Source organism: Perognathus longimembris, chromosome 17 (assembly GCF_023159225.1).
Source record: "Perognathus longimembris pacificus isolate PPM17 chromosome 17, ASM2315922v1, whole genome shotgun sequence".
NCBI lineage: Eukaryota > Metazoa > Chordata > Mammalia > Rodentia > Heteromyidae > Perognathus > Perognathus longimembris.
In genome coordinates, this window is record NC_063177.1 from 26,077,472 (window position 1) to 26,091,203 (window position 13,732).

Below are 13,732 nucleotides of genomic sequence, written 5' to 3' on the forward strand. Positions count from 1 at the left end.
ATTTTCCTACAACTGGATTAAATTCTGTATGACTATTGATGAAGAGTGAAAAGAGGCCAGGCACTGGTGACTTGCACCTGTAATCCTAGCTACTCTGGAGGCTGAGATCTGAGGATCATGGTTCAAAGCCAGCCTGGGCAGGAAAGTTTATTGGAGTGGTGAAGGCAAAGTTGCTTAGGGACAGTGTCTAAGAATGAAAAGATTCCATGCAAGTCAACAAATGTTTTTCTGTTATAGGAAATAACCTTAGACCATATAGTCTCTGAAAATAAAGAAGTGAATGGCTGTGTTTGTGTTTGAGTAAACCTTTTTACACTGCATATGTTTCTGTAATCCAAATAACTGGGGAGGTGAAGGAGGAAAATCTTGAATTTGAGGCCAGCCTAGACTACATAGTGATTTTTTTTAATCTCTAAAAAAGAAAATCAGGTAACTCAAAACTTGAATTACAAAATGAGCACTGAGGACTGGATTCTGGGCAATTTTGACTTATTTTATAAACTGGCCTTTTTGAAACTTTTCTGTAAATAAATTTTAAAGTAGGATCTTAATGAGTTCTATATTTATTTTAATGTTTGTAGGGGAAAATTATATTCTGTGAAATAGAATCATATATATTGAACTGGATATTTCTATTCTCTATAGTATCTCTTCCATAATTTGAATTTCAATCACATATGTTTTTAATGTTGAATTTCAAGAGAGTAATGGATTTTCTTATTTTTCTATCTGTATTTAAGCAAATCACAATAACATGTTTTGTATCTCTTATCCAAAAATGCATGCATTGGGCATGTTTTTGATTTGAAATTTTTTACGTTGTTGCATATTTGCATCTATATAACATCTCTAGAATGGGATTCAAATCTAAAAAAGGAGATTCATTTATATTTCATATACATATCATTCACATAACTTGAAGGTACATTTCTACATTATTTAAAAATATTTGTCTTTTTTCATGACAGTCTGTCATATGTGGTGAAGTGTGAAAATTTCCATTTGTGGAATGAACTCAGTGTAGGACAAGTATCTGAGGAGCAATTTGGATTTCACATGGTAGAATTAGAGATGCTCAGCCTATAATTATTTCAAAAGATATTTGAAAGCAGAGAATATTATTTCTATTTCATAATTACAATGATTACAAGTAAATAAGCTTATTTTCTTCTATGCTCTAACATCATTTCTTATTTTTGTGAGGAAAAGTTACTCATTTTTGCCTGTATCCTTTCCACCCAGTTTTTCAAATTGTAGGACTATTAAAAGTGTAGTTACCCAGTGTTTATTGAGAATTCTGCTGCAGAAAAATGCAGAATAAAAACTTATTAACTAGGCTAATCACAAATTTAAACTTTCATATAGTTGTTTCCATTTTCTTTGCCTTTTCTTTTTAACTACATAATAAAAAGTTAGACCAATTTGCTTTTGTTCTTTAGGCATTGAATAAGAATACAAATAACATAATACTATCAAAAATTTTCCTCTTATATTTAAAGGATTAGACTTAGCAACACATGTTGATGGTTGAGCAGCCTTTTCTCATTTAAAAAATAAGTGTTTCCATGCTTCTTACAATTTGTGGTAGATTTTAAATGTCTTTGTTATTTCGTGTTTCACTTAAACATGCACATTTTTGGAAAATGTCACTTTCTCAAACACTTTGTTCCGCTTTTCCTAATTTTGTTTCAATCTGTTAAATATCATGGGTGAAAACAATAAAAGTCTTTGTAAAAGAAAATATATTAATGTTTAGGATTGTGAAACCATAGAGCTGTATTTCAAATTGCTTTAAAGTGATGTTCATTGCATTCCATTTAAAAATTTTTTCTAAAAACATTGTTCAGATTACAAAATGGCTATTGGTCTAATAAAATATTTGAATGTAGGGGAAAAAACACTGTTCTTAAAATAATTAAAAATACGACCAAGAGACAAAATTAAATATTATGTTGTGTTTAGAAATTAAATTTAATATCAAATTAGTTACAGCTCTTAATTTCCATCAGGCATAAGAGATCTTTTTGTACCTAACTGCCTTTTTTCAGATAAACCTCAAAGATTTAGTATGAAACTACTGTCTGCATCATAATAAAAAAATGTAAAAGTATTCACCGTAATACTTAGTGGTCACAAAAAAGTCAAAGGCACCTATTTCATTCCTTATTTTATAGATAATAAGAACATAGTTTATGACATTAAAAATGGATTATTAGTTTTTCCATAGAAAAACACCATTATACTGGGTGTGGTAGATGACACTTGTAATCCTAGCTCCTATAGAGTCAGAGGTAGGAGAGGAGGCCAGCCCAGCAAATTTAACACCACCATATCTGGAAAACAAATTAAAGCAAAAGGATTTGACATGTGGTTTTAGTGGTACACAGCAATTGAGAAGCCCTGAGTTCAATTTCTGCTATCTCAAGAAGATTATTTATGTATACATATATGTACACATCTACACATGCATGCAGTAATTCATGAATATAGATAACTAAAAATCTTTTTAAATTCTCTTTTTTGTTACTATTCATACTTTGTTTCCTTTTAGTGGTTCATTTGACTTGGCATTAACTGCATTCTTTTTTTTTTTGTTAAGTAGTAAATTTATTTTCTATTTTAAATAAAATTTGATTAATTTCTTTTTTTTTTTTTTTTTGGCCAGTCGTGGGCCTTGGACTCAGGGCCTGAGCACTGTCCCTGGCTTCTTCCCGCTCAAGGCTAGCACTCTGCCACTTGAGCCACAGCGCCGCTTCTGGCCGTTTTCTGTATATGTGGTGCTGGGGAATCGAACCTAGGGCCTCGTGTATCCGAGGCAGGCACTCTTCCCACTAGGCTATATCCCCAGCCCCTTGATTAATTTCTTGTTGTGCTATTCCTGAGGCTTGAACTTAGGACCTGGCTGCTGTCCCTGAGTTTTTGTGATCAAGGCTAATGCTCTACCACTTGGGGCACAGCTCCATTTTTGGCTTTTTTGGAGGGGAAGGGTAAATTGTAGATAAGAGTCTTAAAGACTTTTCTTGTTTGGGCTGGCTTTTTTTTTTTGGCCAGTCCTGGGCCTTGAACTCAGGGCCTGAGCACTGTCCCTGGCTTCTTTTTGCTCAAGGCTAGCACGCTGCCACTTGAGCCACAGTGACACTTCTGGCCATTTTCTGTATATGTGGTGCTGGGGAATCGAACCCAGGGCCTCATGTATACAAGGCAAGCACTCTTGCCACTAGGACATATCCCCAGCCCTGGGCTGGCTTTTAACTGTGGATCTTCAGGTCTCAGTTTCCTGAGTAAGTAGAATTACAGCATGAGACACCAGCACCCAATTTATTTTTGTATTTTTTGCCAGCCATGAGGCTTGAACTCAGGGCCTGAGCACTGTCCCTGGTTTCTTTTTGCTCAAGGCTAGCACTATACTACTTGAGCACAGCACCACGTCTGGCCTTTTTTTGTATATGTGGTGCTGAGGAATCGAACCCAGGTCTTCATGTATATAAGGCAAGCACTCTACCACTAGGACATATTCTCAGCCCCTATTTTTTTTATATGATGTTTAAAAATTAGCTTTGTTAGTTGTAACTTGTTAGAAAAAAGGCTGAGTTTGAGAGCTTTTTATTCCTCCCTTGCTCCATTGCTCCCTTCCCTCCCTCCCCCTCCCCCTTCTCTTCCTCCCCCTCCCCCTCCTTTTCCCTCCCTCCCTCCCTCCTTCTGAATTCCCTCCCTCCCCATTTTCCCTTCCCTTCCTTCCCTTCCTTCCCCTTCTTCCCTTCCCTTCCCTTCCCTTCCCTTCCCTTCCCTCCCCTCCCCTCCCCTCCCCTCCCCTCCCCTCCCCTCCCCTCCCCTCCCCTCCCCTCCCCTCCCCTCCCCTCCCCTCCCCTCCCCTCCCCTCCCCTCCCCTCCCCTCCCCTCCCCTCCCCTCCCCTCCCCTCCCCTCCCCTCCCCTCCCCATCCCTCCTGTCCCCTCTCTCCCCATCCCACTTTTTCCGCTTGTGCTTGTGTTTATGCTTGTCCTTGTCCTTGTCCTGGAGCCACAGCTCTACTTCTTGCTCTTTGATAGTTAATTGGAGATACAACTTCCTTGTCTGGCCTGGCTGGGTAACACCATTCTCAGATCTCAGGCTCCTGAGTAGCTAGGATTACAGATATGAGTCACCAATGCCCAACTGGTTTCTTATATGTTGATATATACTCTTGCAAATATAAGCCAATTATGGCAAGATCACATCAGTTGCCTCCATACTGATTTCCATAGTGGTTATACTATTAGTTTACATGATCAGAAATAGTGTAGGAAGGGTCCTTTCCCCCTCATATCCTTGCCAGCACTTTTTATTGCTTATTTTCATGGTGATGCCTATTCTTTCTGGGTAAGATGGAGTTTTGGCGATTTCAATTTGCATTTACTTTACAGCTAAGGATGTGGATTAATTACTCATGTTACCATTAACCATTTGTGTTTCTTCTTCTGAGTACTGTTGTTTTACATAATACCAGTATAAGTTCTTCTCCAGCACTTAATCCCACTCTCTCTTGCTTGTGATTGAACCTAGGGCTGTGTGTATTCTACAGAAATACTATGCCATTAAGAGATTACCCACAGCCTGGTATTTTTATGTTTAAAAATATGTGTGTATGTGTATACATATATATATATATATATTTACCTTTTTCTAGTGTTTATATCGTCATTGAAGTTAAGATGATGTCACATCAGCATTCCCATGGCAAATGGGTGCCCTTTTGCTTTTTCCTACTTTATTAATATTTTTTTTGTGTTAGTCATGGAGATTGGGCACTTTTCCTGAATATTTATGTTCAAGGCAGTTCCCCACTTGAGCCACAGCTCTGCTTGCATCCTTTTTGGTGATTAATTGAAGATGAAAGTCTCCTAGATTTTCCTGTCTGGGCTGGCTTTGAACTACAGTCCTTAGATCTTGGCCTCTTGAGTAGCTAGGAGCATGAGCCACAGTCACCCTATTATCTTTTATACAGCTGTGACTATCATAACAAATAGTCGTCCTGATTTATTGACCTGTTTATTTTTTATTTCTTATTGTTATTAATATGTTTGCTAGTCCTGGGGCTTGAACTCAGGGCCTGAGCACTGTCCCTGGTTTCTTTTTGCTCAAGGCTAGCACTCTACCACTTGAGCCACAGCGCCACTTCTGGCCTTTTCTATATATGTGGTGCTGAGGAATTGAACTCCTGTATGCGAGGCAAGCACTGTACCACTAGGCCATATTCCCAGTCCTCTATGGATATTTTATAGGAATAAAATCCTACCATGTGAGACGTTTGTATCTGCTTCTTTCATTTCACATTTTTTGAGTTTTTAATTTAGTAGAATATGTCTGTAAGCCATTCATTTTGAAAGCAGCACTATTGCATTTACATTCTATAATATATATTCATTTTTCGTGTGTGTGTGTGTGTGTGTGTGTGTGTGTGTATTTGCTGCGAAGTGGGACTCAGACTTGGTATCTGAAACTTTTATTCTTTCCTGGCACTCTACCAACTGAGCTACCAACCTCTAATGTATAATGTTTTATGGATATATGCATCTATTTCTTCAAATCCCAGACAATCCTGGTATGAAAAGAAAAGAAAGAAGAGAAAAGGAAACACAAGGGTTTGGGAATGTGGCTTAGTGATAGAGTGCTTGCCTAGCATGCATGAAGCCCTTGGTTCGATTCCTCAGTATCACATAAACAGAAAAAGCCTGAAGTTGGTGGTATGGCCCAAGTGGTAGAGCACTATCCTTGAGCATAGAGTGGCTCAGGGATAGAGCCCAGGCCCAGAGTTAAAGCCCTAGGACCAAAAAAAGAGAAAGAAAGAAATCTAGGGGCTGGGAATGTGGCCTAATGGTAGAACGCTTGCCTAGCATGCATGAAGTCCTGGGTTCCATTCCTCAGTACTTCATAAGCAGAAAAAGCTGGAAGTGGCACTGTGGCTCAAGTGGTAGAGTGAGCAAATGAAGCTCAGGGACAGTGCTCAGGCCCTCAGTTCAAGCCCCAGGACTGGCAAAAAAAAAAAAAAAGGACCATTTTGGATGTGGCATTGTTTCTTATGCTCTTTGATTTGTTTCTGTTTATTTTTGAGTCTCACTCTCTATCATAGGCTGGCTTCTATCTCATGACCTTCCTTCCTCCCCCTGATTGCTGGGATTACTGACATTAGACATACATCATCATGCTGATATTTAGTTGTTGCAGGAATTTTTTTGATTGTCTTTCCTTCATCTTATGGCACATTATTATTATTATTTTTGCCAGTCCTGGGGCTTGGACTCAGGGCCTGAGCACTGTCCCTGGCTTCTTTTTGCTCAAGACTAGCACTCTACCACTTGAGCCACAGCATCACTTCTGGCCATTTTCTATATATGTGGTGCTGGGGAATCGAACCCAGGGCTTCATGGATACGAGGCAAGCACTCTTGCCACTAGGCCATATTCCCAGCCCCCTTATGGCACATTATTAAAAGGTTAATTCCTCATAGATATTTAAGTTTATTTCTGGCCTATAAATTCTGTTTTGCTTATCCATTTGTCTTATGTTAATTCAGTTGACAATATTTTCATCAATGAAGCTTTGTTCTAAAATTGGAGAGTTATAGAATATGTATGGATCTTCTTTTTTTCTTCTTCCTTTTTTGTTGGTGGCGCTTGCACTCAGGGCCTAGGCACTGTCCCTGAGATCTTCAGCTCAAGGCTAGGGCTCTACCACTATGAGCCACAGCAGCACTTACGATTTTCTGGTAGGTAATTGGAGATAAGAGTCTCATGAAATTTCCTGCCTGCCTGGCTTTGAAGAACAGTCTTCAGATCTCAGCCTCTTGAGTAGCTAGGATTAAAGCGTGAGCCACTAGTCCCAGCGTGTATGGAGCTTCTAAGTGTTCTCCTCCACCCCCACCCCATATTGTTTTGGCTTCTTGCAGTTTCATTTTTAAAGAGTACTTGGAATCAAACCCAAGGCTAGACCAGTGCTCTACCATTCAGTTATATCACCAGAGTAGCCGTTGAATTGCTTTAGTAAGTGAGTGGATCCTTTTTAATTGCATCATTCATTTCTAGGTTTCTTTCAGCTATATCACCAGAGTAGCCGTTGAATTGCTTTAGTAAGTGAGTGGATCCTTTTTAATTGCATCATTCATTTCTAGGTTTCTTATATTTATCTTGTACCTTAGCCTTGCTGAACTTATATGATCTTGTCACCCGAACTCTCTTTCCAGTATGGATGCCTTTCATTTTTAAGTGCTTGATTGCTGTTGGTAGATACTTCACTGTAATGCTGAGTGGGCAACTGTGGATATAGACATTCTTGTCTTGGTCATCATCCCCCTTTTTTTTTTCTCCCTTCTCCCAATTTTTAGTTATCTTTAGTTGTATAAAGGAGTTGCCATTTAACAAAAAAGTTTATGAATACATACATACTTACATATCTGTCTCCTGAGATCGAGACTTTCTCCATGAAGTATGATGGTATATGAGAGCTTTGTCAGGAGTTCCCCTTATTAAATTCAGAAATTTCTTTCCATTTTGATTTTCTTAGGTTTTTATTATTACAGGATGTTGAAATTTGACAAGTGCTTTTTCTATCAGTTTAGGTGATCATGTGAGTGGTATATGTATTTATTAGTATTATTTTGAATCATCCTTTCATGTGATTGAGCTATGTGTTTATTGGCATTTAGTTTGTTTCTCTTTTAAAGACATTGGTCTTCATCTTTTTTTTTCCCCCTTGTGGTATGTTCTAACTTTGATATCAGAGTATTTCTTTTCTCACTGAATTAATTAGGAAATTTTCCCTATTCTGATTTTTTGGTAAGAGTTGAAGATGAGTATTAATTCTTTTTTTAGCTTGGTATCTTTATTAATGAAGTAACTGATCCTAGACTCATTTTGGTGAGGTTTTTGAATACTAGTTCAATGCTACATGTCTATGTTTTCTTGTTAATGAACAAGTTATTTTTCTAGAAGTTTTCCATTTCATTTAAGGAAATAGGTTTAATTTATTTACTGTTAATTTCACTTTGAATAGGTTATTTATTGACATAAATCACTCATGGCATCTCTCAATACTAATGTCCTAATTTTCACATCTGATGTTAATTATTTGTGTCTCCTTTATTGGTAGCTAGTTAGGAGATTTTTTTTTTTAACCTCCATAGAGCTTAGTTGGGTCTTCAGTTGTAAAGTTACATTAGTGACTTGAACTCTTAGTATAGGCATTTGTAGTTGTAAATTGCACTGTAGCACTGCAGCTTTCACCATTTCTATAACTGCTGGCTTGATGTGTTATAGATTTCATTTGCTTTACTATATTTCCTGCTGTACCTTGTTATTTTTCTTTGGCCTTTTGGTTTAAGAGGGTGTTGTTTAATTTCAAATACTTTTTTTTTGGAGGGGGGGAGGCTGGGGGTCCCAGCATTGTTGCTTGGGATTGAATCCAGGACCTTGCACATGCTATGTAAGCACTGGACCAATTGAATTAAGAAACCAACTTTTTTCCCCTCTTCCTCTCTCCCCTCTCCCACCCCCTCTTTCCCTCCCTCCCTCCCTCCCTTCCTTCCTTCCTTCATCTCACCTGGCCTCAAGTTTTTGATCCTCCTACTTCTGTCTCCTGAGTATCTGAGATTATAGACACAGCCTATTTTATTTTCATTTTGATTGTACCTTCTCACTCTGGTGATTTGTGTAGTGGTCTCACATGTAGTTTTATAAGAAACTCTTAAACTGTTGTCCTGATGAATGTTCTGTTTTGTTTCACTAGCAAAGTAGCAATGATTTTCCTCAATCTTATTTATTTTCACTTATGTTCAATGAATTTGATATGTTAATAGTGGTATCTCTTAGTGCTTATAATTTCTTCATGCCTAATTATGCACATGGAAAATCTGTTTTAATGTAATATCTGATTTATTTATTTTAAACCATTTGAGGTCACATCTAAGGTTAGTCAAAATTATATCTTGGACTGAACATGTGCTGAAGTGGTAGAGCACTTGCAAGCATAAGCCCCTGAGTTAAATCTTAGTACTCATCCTTCACCAATAAAAAAGTATTTCTGATTCTTTTGGGCTAGTTACTTAATGGTTCTGACTATTGAACTATGATGTTTCTCATTACTTTAACAAATGCCCATGCTTCAATATTTGGTTATATAGATTATATTGAGAGCTTAACCTCCTAGCTATCGAGAGGAATCAGAAATGTTCTGGGGAAGGGGGTGATAGATTTTTAGAATTTAACATGCTGTTTTAAATCAACTCTGAATTTATGATGTATAGTATTATTTAAGATTTAGGTAAGTGTAATTACTTTCACCAGTATATTTCATTACTAAAGATTTATTTTGATGAAAATGTTCAATGATTTCTGATTCTTGCCTTCTATTTTGCGGTATTTTCAATATTTTTTATTTTAATCTAGATTATTTTTTTTAATGGTTCATAGTTCATTACACTTTCCTTTGGATTTTCAAAAAGTAAAATTAAAAAAAATTCTTGCAATGAAACTTTTGACTTAAGGGAATTAATAAAGTTTGTCCCTTGGGAAATTGTAAGTTATTAAAATGATGACTTCTTTAAAACTTTGTTTATTGGTTTGAGTAAGAGGTACTGTACGTATCACATTGTTCAAATGAAAATTTCAACATACGTGCTTTGTGTTCACAATAGTTACTTAGATGAAAGGATAATTAAGGAGAGTTTGCCTTCATTTCTGTGTTCATAATGCAAAGTACAAAAACTGTTCATTAAGCATTTTGAGCATGTGGTGAAAGATACAGCTGCCTCTGCACAATTCAGAGGAATAATAAAATTTACATTCAGTCTGTAGAGTGTTTTAGATTCAGTTACATTCTAGTCTTGGCTCTCAGAACTTGTACTGAGAACTTTGTGTACTTTATCTTTTGTTGTTGTTGTGGGGCTTGAACTCAGGGTTTTGACACTGCCCCTGAGTTGTGTTTTGCTCAAGGCTAGTGCTCTACCACTTTTCAGCCACAGCTCCACTTTCGGGTTGGTAGTGGGTAATTGAAGATAAGTGTCTCGCTGACTTTTATGCCTGGGCTGGCTTTGAACTATGGTCCACCGTTGACTATCTTGTGCTTAATCTTAAATGTGAAGTCATGACTCATGTTTAGATGTCAGACAGGAACCTTTGAAATGTTAATCTGTGTAAGCTATGTAGAAATCACATTGAGATTTGTGGCACTGTTTTGTAAGCCATTCCTGTGGTGGGTAATGTAGCAAATAGAAGCTTCATGACTGTATTTCTTTGTTACATATTGCATTTCTCATTGGCCAGCCCAAAAGGAAAATCAGTCTTGTCTTGCTCTGCCCTATGTAAATGGCCAAGGCTTTTCCAAAGAGAAAACTGAACAAGAGAGATAAATGGGACATGTACAAAGTTTGTTATTGCAAGAAATGTGTTAATTGCTTTATGAATGTAGAATTTGTGAATAATTATTTTAAAATGTCATCTTTTTTTTCATTGGTCTCTTTCTGTTGAAAGAGAAAGTATTTTCCTGGTACAGAGTTTTTAGTTTAGGCAGAATGTTAGATTTTACTCCTTACTAAATCAATCCTTTATTAGCAAAGGAACTGGGTGGGTTACATGGGAGTAATCAGATCTCAGACTCCTGTGTAGCTAAATTTACAGGCTTGAGCCACTGGCACCTGGCTTTTGAGACCTCTTTAGTAAGGTTTGACTCAGTTTACCAATATCCTTAACATAGTAATTTTAAGAAGTAGAATTTTTATTTAAAAAAGTGATTTCTTTTTTTCTTAGCCCAACCACACCTTACTGTTGTGTGGATCTGTATTCACTTCGTACTGGAGAGATGGTCAAATCTATTCAGTTCAAAACAGCTATTTATGATCTCCACTGCAACAAGAGGTAAGCCCATTTCTTCTCTTAGAGTTCTACCAATTTGATGACTTAGGATTCTTCGATCATCCCTCCCTCCCTCCCTTCCTCCCTCCCTCCCTCCCTCCCTCCCTGGTTGTGGTTGTTGTTACAGTCCATGAGCCTTTTTTGCTGAAGGCTGTCCTGTAAGACTTGAGCCACAAGCCCACTTCTGGTTTTTTCTGCCTGGGCTAGCTTGGAACTTTAATCCTCAGATCTCAGCCTACTGAGTAGGCAGGATTACAGACATGAGACACTGGTGCACAGCTGTCTTTTATTAATATATATCCATCTTTAATAATATATCCATCTGAACTCTTATGGTTGTTACATATTTTCCTTCTTTGTGATTTTAAGCTACTTGTGTTTTTTATTTTATATTTTATTTTATTTATTTTTTTATTTTACCAGTCCTGGGCTTGGACTCAGGGCCTGAGCACTGTCCCTGGCTTCTTTTTTGCTCAATGCTAGCACTCTGCTACTTGAGCCACAGCAACACTTCTGGCTGTTTTCTATATATGTGGTGCTGGGGAATCGAACCCAGGGCTTCGTGTATACGAGGCAAGCACTCTTGCCATTAGCCCATATTCCGAGCCCTACTTGTGTTTTCTAATGTGCCAGTACAGACATATTTTAAGTTGACCAAATCTAGTATGGTAGTTTCTTATTAACTTTTATCAAGGAATTTTTTCAGCATAACAGGATTAAAGTAGGAAGAAATAGAAAAAGAGAAAAACATTTTCTGCTCCCCACATAGGAAATGGCGGTTAAAGGCTTCCTTTCTATGTTTTCAAAAACAAATTATGGGGTCTATAGGATGTAGCTCAGTGGTGGAGCATGTGCTTGGCTCTCTCTCTCTCTCTCTCTCTCTCTCTCATCCTGGGCCTTGAACTCAGGGGCTGAGCACTGTCCCTGGCTTCCTTTTGCTCAAGGCTAGCACTCTGCCACTTGAGCCACAGAGCCACTTGTGATCATTTTCTATATATGTGGTGCTGAGGAATCGAACGTAGGGCTTCATGTATAGGAGACAAGCATTCTTGCCACTAGGCCATGTTCCCAGCCCCTCTAGTGTGTATTTCTAATTTGTCATTATCTTTCTTTTTGGTTGATTGTTTCTCCATCAGATATTTAAATGTGTACTTTCATACACATGGCAAATTATTTTTTAGCAATTTCAAAACAATCCAGTGAAAACATAGAGATGTTTTTAGCATACTCAGGAGAAGAAAATTCTAATGATGTAATAGTACTCATTAGAATTATTCTGCAACTGCAAATTAAACTGTTCTAGCAAAAGAATAAAATCTTGCATTCTAAATAATTCATTTATTTTCTTTATCAGTTTTTAATATCTTTGGTTAGATTTATGTTTCCACAATTTGGAAAAAATTAGGATGTTAATTAACAAAACATTATTGTATGTCAGATTTTTGAAATTAGTTTCTGTAAATATTATACAAGAACATTGTGCTACAAGGTAATATTCTGGATATTTTAGGAATATCACTTTAAAATATATTAACTAAATTATAACTATCATTAATTATTACAGTATCTATAATTTTCCAAGTAATTTTCTGATTACTTATAAATCTTGCTCTTTGTGAATTAGTAATGATGTTTATTAAGATTGTTATTAAATTTACACTGGAGTAATTATTTTAGGATTTTTTTGGTGTGTATTAGAAAATTCATCAATAATTTAAGTGATAGCCTATGTAAATCCATCTATATTACTTTGAAATATCATTGGAAAAATGCTTAGTAGTCAACTGTTTATTGATGATATCCATTTTCAATGTTGATTCATTCAGTTTAAATTGAATTAAAATGAAATTGTATTAATAGATACTTTTTAATGCTAATAGTGTCTTTTTCAGTGACTTCTACTTATCTGTCTTGTTTATGGAAATATTTTATCACTTGTATTTTCATATTTTGGTGCAATTCTATTATGAGAAATGTTTTATTTTTAAATCTAAATGACTTATTTATGATTGAATTCATACAATTTTACATTCACTTCCCCCATTTTTATATCTCCCCCCCCCCCCCCCCCCATTTTAGGATCCTCGTCGTAGTCTTGCAAGAGAAAATTGCTGCCTTTGATAGCTGTACTTTCACAAAAAAATTTTTTGTCACAAGTATGTACCAGATAATTTTATTTTCTATCATTGGCATTTATGTTTATACTACTTACTTTGATATAGTCAGTAATAGATTTTTAGTTATGATCTTTCTATAATTTGGTGGTTGTCCTTACTTATTGGTGTAATTGTATGAAACTTTGCCAGCATATTCTCATCACATTTATTTTATATTGCCCCAGCTTTTCCAATGGAGTTACCAGGATTTTCCTATCTGAGAGATTTGAAACTCAAGAGAAACATTTCAGCCTTTTTCTTCCTCCATCTTTTCTTCACTCTTACAACTTGTATTGCTGTTCAAAAGTTCAGAAATAAGCCTGGGATCTGGTTGTAAATTGTATGCCTCAATACACAGAACTGTTACTAAATATATACTCTTATCAAATTATGTATGCAAATTTTAGAAAGGAAGGGAGTGGCAGGAAATAGGAAGAGGAAAGGAAAATAGGAAGCATGGTTAGCTTTAAGGAAAGTGCCTCATGGAATAGTTGACTGATCAAGCCTGAGATTGTCAGTACAGGATGGAAAGCTAGAAGTTCCAGCAGGAGTCAGTGTGGGAGTTTTGAGTCCTACATGTGTCTGAGGGAAGAATTTTTAAATCTATCTTCTCTGAATTCCATTAAATAGTTTTTCCCCTTTGTCTTCTCCATTTCATCCATCACAACTGACTGTGACAGCATTCGCTGATTTT

The 13,732-nt window shown here is 36.7% G+C and overlaps 1 protein-coding gene across 3 annotated transcripts in view; it reads left to right on the top strand.

Annotated features, from left to right (window-relative positions):
- The window catches only part of Bcas3 (BCAS3 microtubule associated cell migration factor), a 518,556-nt gene that overhangs the window by 85,084 nt on the left and 419,740 nt on the right, over positions 1–13,732 (top strand). For all 3 annotated transcript variants that reach the window (XM_048366643.1, XM_048366642.1, XM_048366644.1), the window contains exons 8-9: positions 10,778–10,885; positions 12,962–13,038. In XM_048366643.1, the coding sequence (XP_048222600.1) occupies positions 10,778–10,885; positions 12,962–13,038 (185 nt within the window). The remainder of the gene's footprint in view (positions 1–10,777; positions 10,886–12,961; positions 13,039–13,732) is intronic.